This window comes from Ahaetulla prasina, chromosome 1 (genome assembly GCF_028640845.1).
Source record: "Ahaetulla prasina isolate Xishuangbanna chromosome 1, ASM2864084v1, whole genome shotgun sequence".
NCBI lineage: Eukaryota > Metazoa > Chordata > Lepidosauria > Squamata > Colubridae > Ahaetulla > Ahaetulla prasina.
This window is the reverse complement of record NC_080539.1, coordinates 293,510,659-293,530,580: the sequence shown is the minus strand read 5'-3', so window position 1 is coordinate 293,530,580 and position 19,922 is coordinate 293,510,659. Positions and strand designations below refer to the sequence as shown.

General features: G+C 38.8%; 1 protein-coding gene across 1 annotated transcript in view; it reads right to left on the bottom strand.

Moving 5' to 3' along the window:
- Nucleotides 1-19,922, bottom strand: part of TSPAN18 (tetraspanin 18) — a 234,587-nt gene that overhangs the window by 39,443 nt on the left and 175,222 nt on the right. The window contains exons 3-5 of the mRNA XM_058161711.1: nt 12,139-12,216; nt 6,716-6,808; nt 1,051-1,245 (exon numbers count right to left, since the gene is read on the bottom strand). Coding sequence (XP_058017694.1) covers nt 1,051-1,245; nt 6,716-6,778 — 258 coding nt within the window. The 5' untranslated portion in view covers nt 6,779-6,808; nt 12,139-12,216. The remainder of the gene's footprint in view (nt 1-1,050; nt 1,246-6,715; nt 6,809-12,138; nt 12,217-19,922) is intronic.

Here is a 19,922-nt window from a genome sequence, read left to right as displayed (position 1 = left end):
TTGTCTCTGCAAGAAGTGAGCAAATCAAACTTAAAAAGAAAAAGAAAATAAGAATGATACATTTTCATGTTGGAATAGATGTAGCACAATTTGACATTTTTTTTGTTTTGCCACAGAATTTCTTGGAATATGTCAAGGCTCTACTTATTAAATATGATTGTGAAGCTCAAATTTGATCAAGTTGGTTGACATATGGATGCATTCGACCCCCCACAAAGATTGAATCTATAGAGACCCTTTGTGAGTTAAGCAACACTGGAAGACTGGAGCATAATTATGGCCTCTTGAGAGTTTTTCTTCCTCAAAACTCTAAGTTGGCAATTCTTTATTGCCAACTTTATTCTTTAGCTACAGGGCTGATACACAAGTTTTATTCCAAGAAAAGTAATACTGGTGTCAGGTTACAAATTAGGATGAGTGAATAAAGGTGGAAATGAGAATACATAGGTGTCAAACTCGCCATGTCACATTGCCATCATGTGACATTTCACAATCTTTTCCCCATTCGCTGAGCTGGGGTGGCGTGGCCTGTGTGTGACACATCCAGTCTGTGGGCCACCTATTTGACACCCCTGTTTTAAACATTTTAAATAACTACAAATTATTCAAAGAATTTTGATTATTCCATGAATTTAAAATACAATGCATGTTATTAAATAATTAAAATGCATGCTATTAAAATAATTTTACAGAAACCATAGTTTTAATTTTATGTGCACTCAAGCAGAAGACAACTGTTTAAATTGTAATTTAACAATCCTGATTTATTTTGAAGCAAGCTTCAGAAATATTCCACATGGCAACATATATTTTTCCGTTTATATTCCTTTTTTTTTTATTCCCAAAGGAAAATAATTTACGCCTTAAAGTTAAATGATGTAATGGGAGTAATAAAAAAATAATCCTTCTCCCTAAGGGAGATGAGTGGTTCAAAAATGTGTAATTTAAAATAAAATAAATTGTAGTTATTTATAACATTATTTTCTGGACTTAGGTCAAAATAACACAAGTAGGTACACTGTGAAAAGTAATCCACTCAGTTGTACTTACAAAAAGAAGAAGACATTTGTTTTCACGGATCGCTCCACAGCAACCAAGGAATCCCAACAAGAAGAGCATAGCTCCCATAGCCACCATGATATATGCTCCAGTAAAGAGCAAAGGGTTAGTAGCCACGATCTCACGAAATCCTGTGGGATCAACTATGACCCAGATTCCAACTCCCAGGAGACAGGTACCACCCAGCTGTCATAAAAAGGGAAGATTCAGATTAAAACTATTTTCTTGGAAAAGTTCATCTAGACAGTATAATTCAAGTTAAAAGTTGAATTGTAATTGTTGTAATGCCGGCCAGATCCTTATGGTACAATTTATTATGTTCAGAGAATAGAGACCCCATATCTAAGCTGCTAAAATTTGGATGACTGCAAGATAGCTGCTTTCCCGCCCCCTGTATTACTTCATTAACATCTAATGTTAACATCTAATTTGTTAACATGTAGTGGCCATCCAATTTTTGGTAGACCCAAACTGATAGCCTTATCTGAAAAGGCATCTTCCAAAAATTTCAAGAATACATTTTCATGTATTCATTTTATGAAGTTTTATGAAAAACTTCATTTTATGAAGTTAAGTTGGAAATATTGTATCTGAGAGACTTTATTCGTACTGATATTTGACTGATGGAGTAATATTGGAAGATCAGACATTAAATGTTATGACAATTGAAGAAATATATAAGTGATGAAAATTTGAGCTTGAGAAAATGGACTGTAATTTAAGAAATGGACTTATGAAATTTGAAGGAATATACAAGTGGAAAAAAATCGAATTTGAGAAGATGGACTAAATTTTAAAAATGGACTGTAAGAAGAAGTAATATGTGAAGGGAAGATTGTATTGGTATTGTTCCTTTTCTTTTTTCTTTTTTCTTATTCTTTCTTATCTATTATTTTTATTGTGAGGGGATTTAAAGTTTTAGAGAGGGGTGGGAGTTTATGTATATTTTGTATACTTTAGCTTGTGATTGTTGGTCATAATACCCAGTATTTGCTCTGGGAAGTCTGGGGGGGTGGGTGGGGGGAAGTGGGGAGGATGAGGGAGGGGGGAGAGGGGGGAAAATGACACATGTATTGGTTTTTAATGTACAGTAATGATTGAAGATATGAAATTAAAATTTGAAATGATATTGGGGCTGCCCGACTGCCATTTCAAAAAGAAAGGAGAGAGGAGTAGAAGGAGGGAAGAAAGTAGGTAGGAAAGAGTTGAGAAGGAGGAGGGGAATAAGAAGGTTAGAAAGGGTGGAAGAAGGGAGGAGTGGAGAAGGAGGAGAGGAAGTAGTAAAGTGAAGGAGATGAAGGAGGGTAGAGGGAGGTTGTGAAGAAAGGAGGTGGCAGTCGGGCAGGCCTGAATCAGCAATAAATAAAAAATAATGATTAATGATGGATAACAGATTGTACACAAATATGTTGTTGGAAAATGGAAATAAAATCTATATATATATATATATATATATGTAGATCTTTGGTTATTCGGGTTTTCTCCCGCGTAAAATTGGAAGTGTCTTGGTGACGTTTCAAACCCCTCCAATCCATACATGCAGCAGACTGACACCCACTATGAAGATGTAGCACGACCACGATCACGAAGCCAAACAACAGCTATGCAGCTCACCAGCTCAAATCCCCCTGCAGCTCAGACTAATCTGAGCACAACCAAGCCCCCACCCAAACAGGACACAGCCAATCAGAGCACCAAACCCCATCAATCAGAGCACAGCTCCCACCCAATCAGTTCAAACCCCACTAGCAGTTGAAGAAACAGCTGCGATCACACATTGCTCCCAGAAGCGAAGCTGAAGCCTGAAGATGACGAATGAGACTTCGTCGAAAGTCTCATTCGTCATCTTCAGGCTTCAGCTTCGTGCTTCTGGGAGCAATGTGTGACCGCAGCTGTTTCTTCCTTTTAACTGCTAGTGGGGGTTTGAACTGATTGGGTGGGAGCTTGGCTGTGCTCTGATTGGATGGGGGTTTTTCTGTGCTCTGATTGGCTGGGGGTGTGTCCTGTGTTGGTGGGGGCTTGGTTGTGCTCAGTCTAATCTGTGCTGCAGGGGGATTTGAGCTGGTTTTGAAACAAAACTTACAGCCCAGCGACCTACTCGTGAGCTTTGATGTCATATCCCTCTTCACCCAAGTGCCAATCAAAGAAGCCTTGACAGCTATCCAAAACAAATATAACCCCCCCAAGCACATCCTAGATCTGACCAACCACTGCCTATCCAACACATACTTCATCTACAATGGACAAAAATACAAACAAGTAGAAGGAGCACCCATGGGATCACCCCTCTCACCTGTCATTGCCAATCTCTACATGGAACACTTTGAAACCCAAGCTCTAGAAAAATCTGATCACAAACCCAAACTCTGGCTCAGATATGTAGACGACACCTTCATAATCTGGCCACACGGGAAAGAAAAACTTGACAACTTCCTCACACACCTCAATAGCCTACACCCCAAAATACAGTTCACCATGGAAACAGAAGTTAATAACCAACTTCCTTCCTGGATGTCTTAGTCTACAGAAAACCCAATGGCTCCCTAGGACACACCATCTACCAGAAGAAAACACACACAAACCGCTATCTGCACGCACTCTCACACCACCACCCAGCACAGATCAACTCCGTAGCCAAGACACTCATCTCCAGAACAAAATGCTTAGCTGATGAACAACACCTAAAACCCGAACAAGACACTCTCACTAACGTACTAACATCCAATGGATCCCAAAAAAAATAAGATTACCAAGCTAATCCAAAAAGAACCCCCCACTAAAATCCAAGACAGAGAACAAGAAAACGGCACAGCCCTCCTCCCATATATAAAAGGCACCACAGACAGAATCAGCAAGATCCTCCACAAACACAACATCAAGACAGCATTCTGCACAAACAGAAAAATATCCACCATCCTAAGAAACCCCAAAGACAAAATTGAGTTAGAAAATCAAGGAGTATATGAAATCCCATGCACCGCCTGCCCCACCACATACATTGGACAAACCAACAGAAGAATAAGTGCACGCATTGAAGAACACAAGAACTCATTCAAAAAAGAGGAACCAACTTCTTCCCTGGTCCAACACTTTAAAGTCACAGGACATGATATTGACTTTAAAAAGACCAGAACTATCGCCAAAACTGAACACTTTAACAACAGAATAATCAGAGAAGCCATTGAGATAGAAAAACGCCCACACAGCATGAACAAACGAGATGACACCTCCGCCTACCAGCCATTTGGAAACCCGCCTTATTGACAAACGAGTCCCTAACACGAGGAATGACACCAGACCCACACTCACAAGGTCCACACAGGATGTCACCACCACATCCACCCAGAAAGCAGACCCAAACCCACACTGATCATGAAGCACGACCAAGGACCAGAAGCCAGACCGCAGCTGCAACATTAGCCATTTCAAACCCTCCAATCCATACATGCAGCAGACTGACACCCACTATGAAGATGTAGCACGACCACAAAGCCAAACAACAGCTATGCAGCTCACCAGCTCAAATCCCCTGCAGCACAGACTAGACTGAGCACAACCAAGCCCCCACCAACACAGGACACACCCCAGCCAATCAGAGCACAGAAAACCCCATCCAATCAGAGCACAGCCAAGCTCCCACCCAATCAGTTCAAACCCCACTAGCAGTTAAAAGGAAGAAACAGCTGCGATCACACATTGCTCCCAGAAGCACGAGCTGAAGCCTGAAGATGACGAATGAGACTTCACGAAACGCCGCCAAGACACTTCCAATTTTACGGGAGAAAACCCGAACAACCAAAGACCTATATACAAACACCCGTGAAAACCTCAGAAAACATATATATATATATATATATATATATATATATATATATATTTATATATATATATATATATATATATATATATATATATATATATATATATATATATATATCCATGACACTTCCAATTTTACGCGGGAGAAAACCCGAATAACCAAAGACCTACATATATATATATATATATATATAATACACTTCATTTTTAAATTGATTAATATTGTGATTATTTACAACTGAAAGCAGCCCCACTTTTAAGAATTCCAGTTATTCATTATACTTATTTATTACAAAATCTTATTTCATAGTTTTTTAACCTGATACCATCATTTCAAAGGAAAGGAAATACATGCAAATATTCAAGAGAGGAATTAGTATCGTAATCTTAATATGCTCATTCCTCATCTTTTCATTTGGAGAATTAAAAAAAAATGGTAGGACTGCTGTCTCTTAATTGTATAGGTGTTCCTTAACTTATAGCCAGATTTAAGCAATAAGATATCATTTTATTTAATTATGGTCAAAAAATGGATGGGTTAAGTCATGCTTTCAAGCAATCATTTGCTGGATTCACTAGAGCAGTTAAGAGAATCAAGCAAGTTGCATTAAGGATTAGCATAATGTAATGATGTATGAATCCAGCTTATGTTAAACTTCAACATATTTCAGTAGGGTAATTTTTTTTCCAAATACTTCAGCTACAATGAATTATCTGCATACACAGGTGATATATATTATCTTCAGATGGCTTTTTCAGAAACAAAGGTACTGCCAGAAGAAGTTGGACTCAAGAGCTACTGTATTTCATGCCAAGAGCTCAGGTGACATGTGAAGGCACTTTGTTGTTCTTGAACAACACGTTAATGAACATGCCAATATTGCTATTTAGGCTACTACTTCCTGTCACACTTTCTGTCTGTCTCTCTGTCTGTCTGTCTGTCTCTCTCTCTCTCCCTCTCTCCCCCCCCCCCGGCTTTGATCCAACTAACTGCCAGACATTTAAGGTTTTCCTGGTAAGGATTTTTGGAAGTGATTTGCCATTGCCTGTTTCCTAGGACTGACATGGAGTGACTGGCCCAAGGTCATTCAATTGGTTTTGTCCCTAACACAGGACTAAAACTCCTAGTCTCCTAGTTTCTAACTAGTTGTCCTAATCACTGCACTAAACTGGTTCTTTGCCTACCTGCCTACCCACCTACCTGGGCTTATATGCCATTCAAATCCAAAGTGCTTTAGATTTCCCTCTTTCAAGTTTATAAGCCAAAAGAAAAACATGGTTATAGCAAGATAAGCATTAACAATTAGAAACAAAATAATGAAAGAGTTCTGGCATCCAGGGAACACTGAAACTTCAGAATACAATCTGTAAATGGAGGCTTCCCACTCATATCAGTCTCACTCCCAGAGCTCTCTTAAAATGTCAAGTTTTAATGGTTTTTATGAAGCTCAGTAATGGAAGTTGCGCAAAAAGACACGAAGAAATTATACAACCATGTTCCGTGCCTTCATAAAATTGTAAGTTGCCAAGGTACCCAAGTGACTGGATACACTTAACACCACTTCTAGAATTCCAGTATCTCACAACTACAGTCCATCCATGGGCCTTATGAACCACCCATTCATGGGCAGCCTCCGTCTCATCAGTAATTTCAAACTTCAAAATATTGTAAAATGTTCTGGCTGCTTCTGATAAAAAGCAAATTGCTTGTTTCAAATGTTGTTACCTATGAAATGTAAAGGAGTCTTCTGCACCTGTAGTATTTCTACCAAAGTATAACCAACTCCTAAGGAGACATATGAAAAAGACCTCATGTGACAAATCAAAGAAAACTTACAAATATGAAGAAATTGAAGACAAACATCAGATATTTCATGCAGCTTAAACAATCCCCCTCCATGTTTGTGCAGGCTATGCAGTCCAATTGATTCTGAAAAACAAGGACAACTCTTTATAACTCTGTCATTTCATATTTACGGTTCCCACCTACTTCTTAAAGCCCTGTGGGATTCATTATATAGAAAGAATGGATCACATTTGAATGAGGTAGAATACACCAGGTTAATAGGTAATAATAAATAGCCCAACCTGTATTCTTCCTGATGCAGCAGGATTTGAAGGAAAAGTTGATGAGAAAGTGCTAAACAATTTACCATCTTGTTTAAAACGTAATAACCGAAGTTGCTCTTTTTGTGGAATATCCTTGTGATTTCACTCTAAAGCTCTCAAGCACCTTAAAATATATATAATAAATGAGCATCCTAGTGTATGTATAATGAACACATCCTAGTGCAGTGTTGGCGAATCTTTTTGTTTTGAGTGCCAAAACGGAAGTGCACGTGTGCGCGCACCGAAAACCAAAAGAACAGCATGCATATGCACCAGGAAGATGATCTTCCGGTTTCCGGCACATGTATGTGCACCAGCCAGCTGGTTTTTGCACACACATGTGCAACAGAAACCAGAAAACCAGGTGGCCGGTGCGCATGCATGTGCCGGAAACTGGAAGATCATCTTCCTGGCACGCGCATACACACTAGGCAGCTGCTGTTCCAGTTTCTGGCGCTCCCGCATGCATGAAGACCAGCTGGTCGGAACCACAAAGAGCATTGGGCGAAGGCTCATGGACAGATGGCTCTGTGTGCCACTTCTAGCACGTGTGCCATAGGTTCGCCATCACAGTCCTTGTGTATATATAATTTTCAAAAAACACCTGGAATTGTTCAAGTAAGATAGGCAAGTGGATGTCAAATTCATGTCTTCATGGTGGTGTCTCACGATGCATCGGGACTTTTTCCCCCTTCGCTAAACTGGATATAGTCGTGGCAGCGGGCCGGGAGTTTGACAGCTAAAGCATTGCCAGTACTTTTTATAAATTCTCCTCATTGAAATGTTACAGCTACAATTAATGGTCCAAAGTTAAGAATGGATTTTTTAAAAAAATCAGATGCAATGACCAAGTCTAAAAGGCAGGCTTCCAAAAGCTTTTAACTTCTTCTAAACCCCTTAAGATGAAAAAAGGTAGCTTGGACATAAGACAAACAACTGATGCCTAGACTCTTGATGCCTACAAGTGGGACTTCGAGGACATTTTCCCAACTATACCCATCCTTACTTTCTTTGGGACAGGGGATGTGTTCAAGTCAGTACTGATTTCTGGTGACTAGCTGGAGAAGTCTCTTTGGTTTTCTTGGCAAGATTTTGGAAGTGTTCACCTTTGCCTTCTTCCTAGGGTTGAGAGTGTGTGACTGGTCCAGAGTTACTCAATTGGCTCTGTATTTAAGCTAGAACAAGAATTTATCCTCTGATCCTTAAATTGGTTTCTATTCTGGCCTACTACAACTACCTGACTCTCTCTATTCCTATCATAGTTATACAAAGCTATAGGAACCATACTTGAAGATTCTTGTGTAAAGTAGTACAGACATACAAATATACTTTTCCATTGTGATATTAAAAAACTGGGACAGGTTAAATACAGTAACCTACTGGTATAACCCCAAATATTGTCTGTTTGGTTAAAAAAAAATGCTCACTGCACTGAACCACTTTCCTTCTAATGCCAGAATTCTGCTTTAAAAAGACATTTGGGTGTTTTAAATAGTAAACACAGAAATTATCTATGGGATTGCAGATACTAGGAAATAAATCCTTCTCCTCTGTTATCCCTGTTTTTCATACTAAAAAGAATTTTGAAATTGCTGTATTCTAACACCATAGCTCTTTCCGGTGTGACCATGGAAACTGATCTACTTTACTTAAGCTTTTCACAAGTCCCTAAGCAAGCCAAATTGCTCCCTCTGAAGGAAAAGGCATGATGGTGATAGCCAGAGGCAGATACATGACCCAGTTCCACCAATCACAGCTGCCTGCACCTATGAAAAAGACAGTGAGCGGGTCAACGGGATGTCCAGAAAAAGAAGGAAAACAGCAGGGAATCCAAATGCAGGCTGATTCGACAACATTTAGTTGCTCTCTTGCACAAAGCAAAGAAACAGAGCTGATTATCTCTCCTCCGCCTCAGAGGATTTTCATACTGTATTCAGAGGCGCCTTACGGAAATCTTCCCCAAGTGGGAATGAAGGAGAAAAAAGACCATGGTACATATTCAAAAAGTCATTTTTATGGAAGTCCTATGGAGGATGCCAGAAAGATTTCTTCTTTATATATGCGATAATTTTTAAAGGGATGATGACAGATGTCGCTAAATTCTTTCACATTCACAGGTTTTAAAAGGGAGGTTGATAAGAACTCAGGTGAGAAGATCTCAAGGAGTAGTAAGCATTTTTAAGAATAATGAGTGTAAAACATATTTACAGTTAAAACCTGAACGTTTTCTTCATTAAGTGGTTAATATTTTCTTTTATAAATGTGATGAAATGCTAGCTTTGAAACGGGGCTGGCTGCATTTTTTTTTCATTAAAAATTCCTTTTGATATTCTGAAAGACCCCCAAGACCTGATTATACTGCCAGACCTGGAGCTCACATAAAAACCAGAAACTTCTCTAAAAGGGTTCATTGCTGAGGGATGCATTTTTATCCTTCCTTCACCAACGGTTAGTATTTTTATGATAATTATCAGTGTGGTGTTTTAGATTTTAATTTGTTTTTATATTGGCTCTCTTAGCTCTTGTGTGCTATCCAAAGTCACCTTTCGTGAGACGGGCAGCTATATAAATTTGATTATCAATCAATCAATCAATATAAATATTTTTATTTGGGGGGTTTTCTTGTTCAGTCATTATATTCATTCAATTTAGAGGACGCTCAATTCCCCAAGCGTCTCTGGTTTACAATGTTAAAAACAAGCAAACAATAAAATAAAGATCATTTGTGCCCTCAGGAATGCTTTCTTTAATCAAATAAAATTGTATATGGGCTTAGCATCACCCTCCCCAAGGCCTGAGGGAGCAGCCATGTTTTCAATGCCATTTTGAACACCAGCCTGGGAGCTATATTGATTTTTTTTTCACAGTGAGCACGCTTCCTAGGTCCCAAAACAAACTCTTCCTATAGAGCTTATAAGAATATCTTTTCATTTATGTTTGTGAGATATAGTGCATGAAGAAAATATTCAAACTTCCTTCACTTTTGTCAATTTTGCTATGTTGCAGCCTGGTTCTACAAGTGTTGAAATTCATTTTTTTCTCATTAATCTACACTCAATACCCCATCACGACAAAATGAAAACAGAATTTTAGAACCATATTTTACTGTATTTTTTAATCACATTGATTGACTGATCATGTGCCCTCAAGTTGGTGTCAATTGTTAGCTACCATGTAGCTAAACCTTCTTCAGGATAATTTGTCCACAATATTCAGGTCATCCAATGACATACTCGCCATCACCGTAATCTAGTTCATTCACTTTGTTGCTGGCCACACTATTTATTAAATTTATATGCCACCCATCTCATTATCAAACAATTCTTTTCTTTCTTTCCATGTTTCTCAGCATTATGGTTTTCTGAAGTGTGATTCTGCATAATGCATTCAAAATATGGTGATTTGAGCCTTGCTCTTTGTATTTCAAGTGAGAATTGTGGATTGATTTTTCCATAATTTACTTGGAGATTTATTTATTTTTTGGCTACACATCATATTCTCTAAAGACATAACTCAGCAATACAGTCTCTTTATTGACAATAATCATGTATACAAAGATTGACCTATAAACATTTTTTAAAAGAATATAGTGATTATCAGAAGTTAGTATGGATTTATAAAACATCTTGTCAATATTTTTAATCAATAACTTTCTTAGTATCTTATAAAGACTATGGACATAATATAACTTGAGCTCAGCAAAACATTTAATAAGGTATCATATGACATTCCTGGCTTGGAAACCATACATAAAGAATGTTCATCAGTAGTTCCTTATAAAACTGGAGTGATGTAACGAATATGGTGCTACAGACTTTGGTAATGACTTTGAACTCTTTAATATTTTTATTAATGTTTAAATGAAGAGATAGAGTTCATAAATTTAAAAATGCAAAGCAAATTCAAAACTGAATTGAAAAGTTAGAAAAGTAGACTGAAACTGAGTGAAATTTAATGGAGATAAATTCTTTACTTAGAGATGAGGAATCAAATGCAAAGTAGAGCTTATGGAACACCTGACTTAGATAACTGTATGTGAGAAAAGCTTCTTGGACTTGTAGTTTATTAAAAATAAATGTGAGTTGAGAGACTATTATTAGCAGCTGCTAAAAAAGTTGCTAAAAGCTGCAATTTTAAGTTGCATCTATAGAAGAATAGTGTCCACCTTATAAAATGTGATGGTTGGTTGGATCACAAAAATTAAATCTAGGAACCATATTTTTAAGCATAGATTCTGAGAAACTGGGATAGGTATAATTGACACCGAGGATGGGCAGAACACTGCAAAGTTATAAGGAGCCAATGAGGGTATGATTATTATTGAGAATAAAAAAACAGAGGAATAGATATCACTCAGAAGATCAAAGCTGCTACCTGTTGTCCCAAACTCTAAGATATGGGATAATGGTCTTAAGCTAGAGGAAGGCAAATTCCAGTTGAATGCTAACAAAAAGTTTGTATTTGTTAAAAAAAAAAGAATATGACAGTGGAATCAATTTCAAGGGAGGTGATGAACTTCATTTCAACAAATGTCTTTAGGTAGACAGTGTAGCCTTTTGCAGGGTTGAATCCTTGCCCTGAGCTGTGGATTTGACTTGATGCCCTAAATGGCAGCTTTTTCACCTCTTATAGATTCTGTAAGTGGCTCAGTGGCTAAGACGCTGAGCTTGTCGATCGAAAGGTTGGCAGTTCAGCAGTTCAAATCCCTAGTACCGCATAATGGGGTGAGCTCCCATTACTTGTCCCAGCTTCTGCCAACCTAGCAGTTCGAAAGCACGTAAAAAAATGCAAGTAGAAAAATAGGGACCACCTTTGGTGGGAAGGTAACAGCATTCCGTGTGCCTTTGGCATTTAGTCATGCCGGCCACATGGCCATGGAGACATCTTCGGACAGCACTGGTTCTTCGGCTTAGAAACGGAGATGAGTACCACCCCCTAGAGTCGGGAACGACTAGCATATATGTGTGAGGGAAACCTTTATCTTTACTTTATAGATTCTATGCTTGTTAAACTATTGCACAGCATTAACATCATGCTTTCACAAGATCATAGATTTTGTCAATTTTTGCCTATTTACAAACTTGAGGAAAGAAAAGAATGAAACATTTTTTTTCTTTAAAATGCAGAGAAAAAATAATTTTAAAGACTCACTTATGCAGCTCTTGGAATGTCTGTGATAATCTCTAATAGTATATATGTCCCATGTACCTTTTACTGGCCACGCTTATCCTATAAGAAAAAGAAGATGTTCAATTAATGTACAAATCAGTAAAACACAATCTTATTAGATAAACCATTATTAGATAAACCCAATGAATATACTCAGTCTAATTGCATACTTAATTTGATGTACATTAGCAGTAATGAAAAGCTCTTAGCACTCATCAAAACATCCAATCCCTTATAACCTGGCTCATCAACCTTTGAAGTGATTCACAACTTTACAAACCATGTATCTCAAACTTTATCATAAACTGATAACAAATATTAAATGTTATGTTAGTTCATCAACTCAAATGCTTTCTGGGCAGTAAATAAAGGGTCAGCTGTTGACATCAATTCTAATCAACTATCGAACCTTTCAGAAGCTTTGGGGGAGTTGCTGTTTTTAAACTCAATTCCTTCTGTATAGATTTGTAGTAAGTTACTTCAGAATAGCTGTGAGAGAAACTAATAGCAATAGCAACAGCACTTAGACTTATATACCACTCAATAGTGCTATACAGAACTATCTGGGCAGTTTATAATGTCATCATATTGCCCTCAACAATCTGGGTCCTCATTTAATTGATCTCAGTAGGATGGAAGGCCGAGTCAGGATTGAACTCCTGGCTGTAGGCAGAATTAGTCTGCAATACAGATAGTCCTCGATTTACAACAGTTCATTTAGTGACCGTTCAAGGTTACAAAAATACAGACAAAAGTGACTTATGACCATTTTCACACTTACAACCACTAAAGCATTCCCTTGGTCATATGATCAAAATTCGGATGCTTGACTCGCATTTATGACGCTTGCAGTGTCCCAGGGCCAGGTGATCCCCTTTTGTGACTTCTGACAAGCGAAGTCAGTGGGGAAGCCAGATTCATAAAAACCATGTTGCTAACCTACCAACTGCAATGATTCACTTAACAACTGTGGCAAAAAAATTGAAAAACGGGGCAAAATTCACTTAACAAATGTCTCAGCAACATAAATTTTGGGTTCAATTGTAGTCATAAGTCGAGGAGCATCTGAACTGCATTATAACCACTGTACCACCAATTCTCATAATACCACCATAATACCATAATAATGGTAAATCTTTCAGAAAATCTCTGATATACAAACTACTTGTCCTTGAAAATGAATTCATTTAAATGAATGATACGAAAATATTGTATCATGTGAATCATCAGATATTCAATATCTTCAATATAAATAGCAAACAATATAAAATGTCACAGTCAAAAATGATCATACTGCATTGTACATCACTGTATGTGCTTTGTTATTATATTTTATCCTACCTAATTTATCATACTGCTTCCATGGTTACTAGGATTTAGTAGTTATCTATTTATAAAACTGGCATTAAGCAATGTATTAAGGCAGTTTGTAATCCTATTTCATTAGGGTGTAAACATTCAAGTATTTATGTTCAAGATTTTTGAACATATACGCTTTAACATTCTGTCTCCCTTAAGTGATTGAAAATGTTATTACTTTAAGGTTCTAAGCTTAACAGCAACAGGAGGTACGTAATGAAATCCTCCAAGAATCAAGATTTGGAATTGTGCTTTTATCATCAGTGTTCACTAATCACCCAACTTAATAAAACAATGAATTCCTGGATTTGAGGATGATTTCAAACTATTCATGGTGGTTAAAACATACAAACAAACAAAACAAAACTGACTATGAAGAACTCTAGAAGAATCTTTTTAAACTGAGTGAATGATCAGCCAAATATGGTACAATTTAAGTAAGTGCAAAGTGATCCACATTGTGGCAAACATCATTATCTTCATAAATATACTGTTGGGATATGAAATGTCTCTAATTAACCAGAAAACCGGTCAGGGTGTTAGTGGATAGCACAATGAAGATAATAATTATCGTATTTTTCAGAGTATAAGACGCACCTTTTCCCCCCAAAAAAGAGGGTGAAAATCTGGGTGTGTCTTATACTCCAAATGTAACCCTGCTCAGCTTCTCAAACAGACGTTTCAGAGGCTGGAAAAAGCAGAAATGAAGCTTCAGAAAAAAGCCCCCAAACAGAGCTTCAGAAAAGAAGCCCCTAAACAGAGCTTCAGAGGAATTTTTTCTGAAGCTGTTTCGGAGGCTTTCAGAGGCAGAAAAATGTTTTTTCTGAAACAAAGTTTCAGAAGTTTCAGAGGCAGAAAAAAAAAGCCCAAAAAAAGGAACCTGTTGCTAAAATTCACCTCTGGAAACAGCTGATCGAGGGTATTCGGGGAGGCCAACCCACCTGCCAATCAGCTTTTTTCTTATTTTCCTCCCCAAAAACTAAGGTGAGTCTTATAGTCCGAAAAATACAGTATACAGCTAAAAAAAGACAAATTTATGGTAGGGCACCTTAGGAAATTGTAATACAAATATAGAATATATCCATATCTGGAATATTGTATATAGTTCTGGTGGCCACACTTAGAAAGATATAATAAAGTTTGAAAAAAGGAACTACAAAAATCAATGGGCTTCAAGCACCTTCATATGAGAAAATCCTATTATGTTTGGGAGCTTGGTAAAAAAAGTAAGAGAGCATGAACATGATTGAGATATATAAATGCATGAATAGCAAGGAGAAAGTAGTCAAGTTGTTCTCTCTGATTGGGAGAAGTCTGAATACCAGCTGTAGGAGAACAAACAATTGGGAAGGAATCTCTCTGCATTTGAATATTACAAAGGCCTTGGGCTGTCCACTGTAAAAAACAAAATCCTAGTCAAAGAGCGTCCTGGTCCTTTTGCAGCAGCTGGGTTATTCTTACATTATTTTGCTTTCAAGTCAGCTCTATTTTAAAATTATTTTTAAACAGCCAAAAGTAGTGAGGATGCAAGCTTACTGAAGCAGTAAATTTGTGCCTATGTAAAGCTGGAAACAAATGCCACTGATGGAAAGAAATAATAGCTTGGCAATTGCACAGCTGCACAATCGGATTTTAAAACACACACCATAATATAGTAATATCAAACATGGGAATGTCTTCTAGTGCAGGAAAATTGGCAAACACAACGGCCAGGATGTAACCATTTGCAAATATTTCTACTTCTTAAAATGCATGTAAAAGCCCCAGCAGAGATAACTGTGGTTAGCTTCTCATATTGAAAATATGAGCTATTTTGGGTAATTACCGTCCAGTCTCCAACCTTCGCTTTGTTGCGAAGGTTGTAGAGAGTGCTGTGGCACGACAGCTACCCCAATACCTGGATGAAGCCGTCTATCTAGACCTGTTCCAGTCTGGCTTCCAACCCGGATACAGCACGGAGACAGCTTTGGTCGCATTGGTGGATGATCTCTGGAGGGCCAGGGACAGGGGTTATTCCTCTGCCCTGGTCCTATTAGACCTCTCAGCGGCTTTTGATACCATCGACCATGGTATCTTGCTGCGCCGGTTGGGGAGATTGGGAGTGGGAGGCACCGTGTATCGGTGGTTCTCCTCCTATCTCTCCGACCGGTTGCAGACGGTGTTGACAGGGGGGCAGAGGTCGACCGCGAGGTGCCTCACTTGTGGGGTGCCGCAGGGGTCGATCCTCTCGCCCCTTCTGTTCAACATCTATATGAAGCCGTTGGGTGAGATCATCAGCGGCTTCGGGGTGAGATACCAGCAGTACGCTGATGACACCCAGCTGTACTTTTCCACCCCGGGCCACCCTAATGAAGTTGTTGAAGTGCTGTCCTGGTGTTTGGAAGCCGTACGGGTCTGGATGGGGAGAAACAGGCTCAAGCTTAATCCCTCCAAGACGGAGTGGCTGTGGATGCCGGCATCCCGATTCAGTCAGCTGCAGCCGCAGCTGACTGTTGGAGGCGAGTTATTGGCCCCAAAGGATAGGGTGCGCAACTTAGGTGTCCTCCTGGATGAACGGCTGTCGTTTGAAGATCATTTGACGGCCGTCTCCAGGAGGGCCTTCCACCAGGTGCGCCTGGTTCGGCAGTTGCACCCCTTCCTTGATCGGGATGCCTTGTGCACAGTCACTCATGCGCTCATTACCTCTCGCTTGGATTATTGTAATGCTCTCTACATGGGGCTCCCCTTGAGGTGCACTCGGAGGCTTCAGTTAGTCCAGAATGCAGCTGCGCAGGTGATAGAGGGAGCTACGCGTAGCTCCCACGTAACACCGCTCCTGCGCAGACTGCACTGGCTACCTGTGGCCTTTCGAGTGCACTTTAAGGTTTTGGTTACGACCTTTAAAGCGCCCCATGGCTTAGGGCCTGGGTACTTACGGGACCGCCTGCGGTTACCGCATGCCTCCCACCGACCCGTAAGCTCTCACAGAGAGGGACTTCTCAGGGTGCCGTCCACCAAGCAATGTCGGCTGGCGGCCCCCAGGGGAAGGTCCTTCTCTGTGGGGGCTTCCACACTCTGGAACGAGCTTCCCCCGGGTTTATGCCAAATACCTGACCTTCGGACCTTTCGCCGCAAACTGAAGACACATCTTTTCATTCGCGCGGGGCTGGCTTAAGTTTTATCGATTTTAAATTTCTTATTACTAATTTTAAATGGGGTTTTAGTTTTTTATATATTTTAAAGTTTTTAGGCTAATTATAATAAGTTTTTTAACTTGCATTTTAAATTGTATATTGTATTGTCTGTTTTTTTTTACTTTTGCCTGTACACCGCCCTGAGTCCTTTGGGAGAAGGGCGGTATAAAAATCAAATAAATAAATAAATAAATAAATAAATAAATAAATAAATAAATAAATAAATAAATAAATAAATAAGGATTTTGGATTATTTAATGATGCACTAATTTCAACATGGAAACTAACAAAAAAAAAATCTTAATTAGGATATATGAGAGTTAGAGGTCCATACTAACAAACTATGTGTGTTACAATAGTGAAGCCACTCTTTATAAATAAAATGGCACGTAGGGAGGAGAGAGAAAGAGTGAAAAATATTTTGGTCTAGTAACCTCCACTGAATGCTGAAAGGACTTTTAAAGGAAATATTGATTGGTTCCTGATTGCTTATTTGTACCCTATGACTATCATTAAGTGTTGTACCTTAGAATTCTTGATGAACATATCTTTTCTTCTATGTACACTGAGAGCATTTTTTTTTAATTTGAATTTATATCCCGCCCTTCTCCGAAGACTCAGGGTGGTTTACACTATGTTAAGCAATAGTCTTCATCCATTTGTATATTATATATCGTATCTTTTCTTTTATGTACACTGAGAGCATATGCACCAAGACAAATTCCTTGTGTGTCCAATCACACTTGGCCAATAAAATTCTATTCTATTCTATACAAAGTCAACTTTTATTGCCCCCAACAATCTGGGTCCTCATTTTACCTACCTTATAAAGGATGGAAGGCTGAGTCAACCTTGGGCCTGGTGGGACTTGAACTTGCAGTAATTGCAAGCAGCTGTGTTAATAACAGACAGACTTAATCTGCTGGGCCACCAGAGGCACAGAATATGCACCAAGACACATTCCTTGTGTGTCCAATCACACTTGGCCAATAAAAATTCTATTCTATTCTATTCTATTCTATTCTATTCTATTCTATTCTATTCTATTCTATATGTGCATATGTGATTTGTGTAGGTTTTGGTTTTTGCTTTGCTCCTCCTATAATTTTCTTCTATTTTTTAAACCTCCCTGATGCGCTTCCTTTGTCTTTCTTTTACAGAATTCCAGCCACTATGTTACATTTAATTGATTTTAGGCTGCAATCCAATGTATTCTAACCAGAAAAACCCAACATGGTTTATTTCTAAACTTGAGCTATTAATCTGCTTTCACTTACTGCAAATATCTTGCACCACAAGCACAGAAGTACTGTAGCTGCCACTTTAAAGTTTACATTTTTCTGCAAAGATGTAATGCCTTTACGTAAACCTATCATTAGGGAAATAAAGTCTGAGAGTATTCCTGGCCCTGCTGTGCAAAGGCCTGCAAGTGCATATAATTATACTGCTACTAGTTCTCAGAGGCTTATGTGAAGGGGAAAGAAAGTTTGCTTTTTTGCAGTTCACCACATTTTGAAATATTTACTCTGCTTCCGAGAGAGAAGAAACTTTGAGAAGTTTTTTTTTTAAATTTGAATTTATATCCCGCCCTTCTCCGAAGACTCAGGGGAGCTTTCTTCATCCATTTGTATATTATATACAAAGTCAACTTTTATTGCCCCCAACAATCTGGGTCCTCATTTTACCTACCTTATAAAGGATGGAAGGCTGAGTCAACCTTGGGCCTGGTGGGATTTGAACCTACAGTAATTGCAAGCAGCTGCTGTTAATAACAGACAGACTTAGTCTGCTGAGCCACCAGAGGCCCAGAAGTTACCCAGAAGTAGGAAGTAGTTTACCATTAGAAAAACTTATACTGTAAAGATCATTTGATGACACTGGGTAGGATTGGTACGGTACAGGTAGTTCTTGACCTACAACAGTTCATTTGTTCAAAGATACAACGGCACTGAAAATAGTGACTTAGGACCAAGGGTGAAATGTAAATTTTTTTACGTTCTGTGGGCGTGGCTTGGTGGGGGGAGTAATGTGACTGGGTGGGTGTGGCCAACTTTTTTTTTTTTACTTTTAAAAGCATTTTTTCTACAACCTCTTTGGCCAAAGAGCTTGTACAAAAAATGCTTTGAAAAAGTTCTGACAATCCCAGCTGAGCCGCGTGATCATCAGAGGCTTTTTTTTTTACTTTTAAAAGCATTTTTTCTACAACCTCTTTGGCTGAAGAGCTTGTAGAAAAAATGCTTTGAAAAAGTTCTGACAATCCCAGCTGAGCCGCGTGATCATCAGAGGCTTTTTTTTTTTTACTTTTAAAAGCATTTTTTCGGCCGAAGAAAAAATGCTTTTAAAAGTAAAAAAAACCTGTGATGATCACGCATCTCAGCTTGGCATGCGGGGGAAAAGTGGGGGCAAAGGTTTTCGCTACCAATTCTCCCACCGCCATTGCTACTAGATCGGGCAATCCGGTCCGAACCGGGAGCATTTCACCACTGCTTATGACCATTTTTCACACTTACGACTGCTGCAACATCCCCATGATTTGGATGCTTGGCAGCTGGTACATATTTATGTCGATTGCTGTGTCTGGGGGTCAGGTGATCACTTTTTGTGGCTTTCAGACAAGGAAACACAGTTGGAAAGCCAGATTCACTTAACCTCTATGTTACTAATTTAACAACTTCAGTGATTCACGTAACAAACCTGGCCAAAAAAAAAAAGTCATAAAATGGGGCAAGACTCACTTAACAACCTTCTCACTTAACAACATAAAGTTTGGGCTCAATTATGGTCATAGGTTAAGGACTACCTGTACACTGCTGTGATAGAAAGCAAGATGGCACTCCTCCCATTCTACAAAACTCACAGTTACTGCTAACGAAAACTTTCTCCAGGGTTTCTTCCACCACACTTGAAGGATGCAAGGCAAACCTATATCTTTGCCATTCAATCAATTAAAAAGAACTATCAGATAAGTGGCTGCAAATACTGCTTGAAGTGGCTGCTTCAAATTGCCCATTGAAATGGCTGCCACACTTTAGAATTGCCACGCTTGGGTGGCTGAAGTTGAGGGTAAGTGTCCCCTCAGCCGATTTTTAAAACAATAAAAACTGGGATTAAGCAATTCAAAAGAATTTTAAAACTACCAGTAACAAACAACTGTGCTTAATTACAGCTTGGTCAGCTTGTTTTTCCAAGTAGAAATGCAAGATCTAAGAGACATTACTAAGCTCAGGGCCAAAC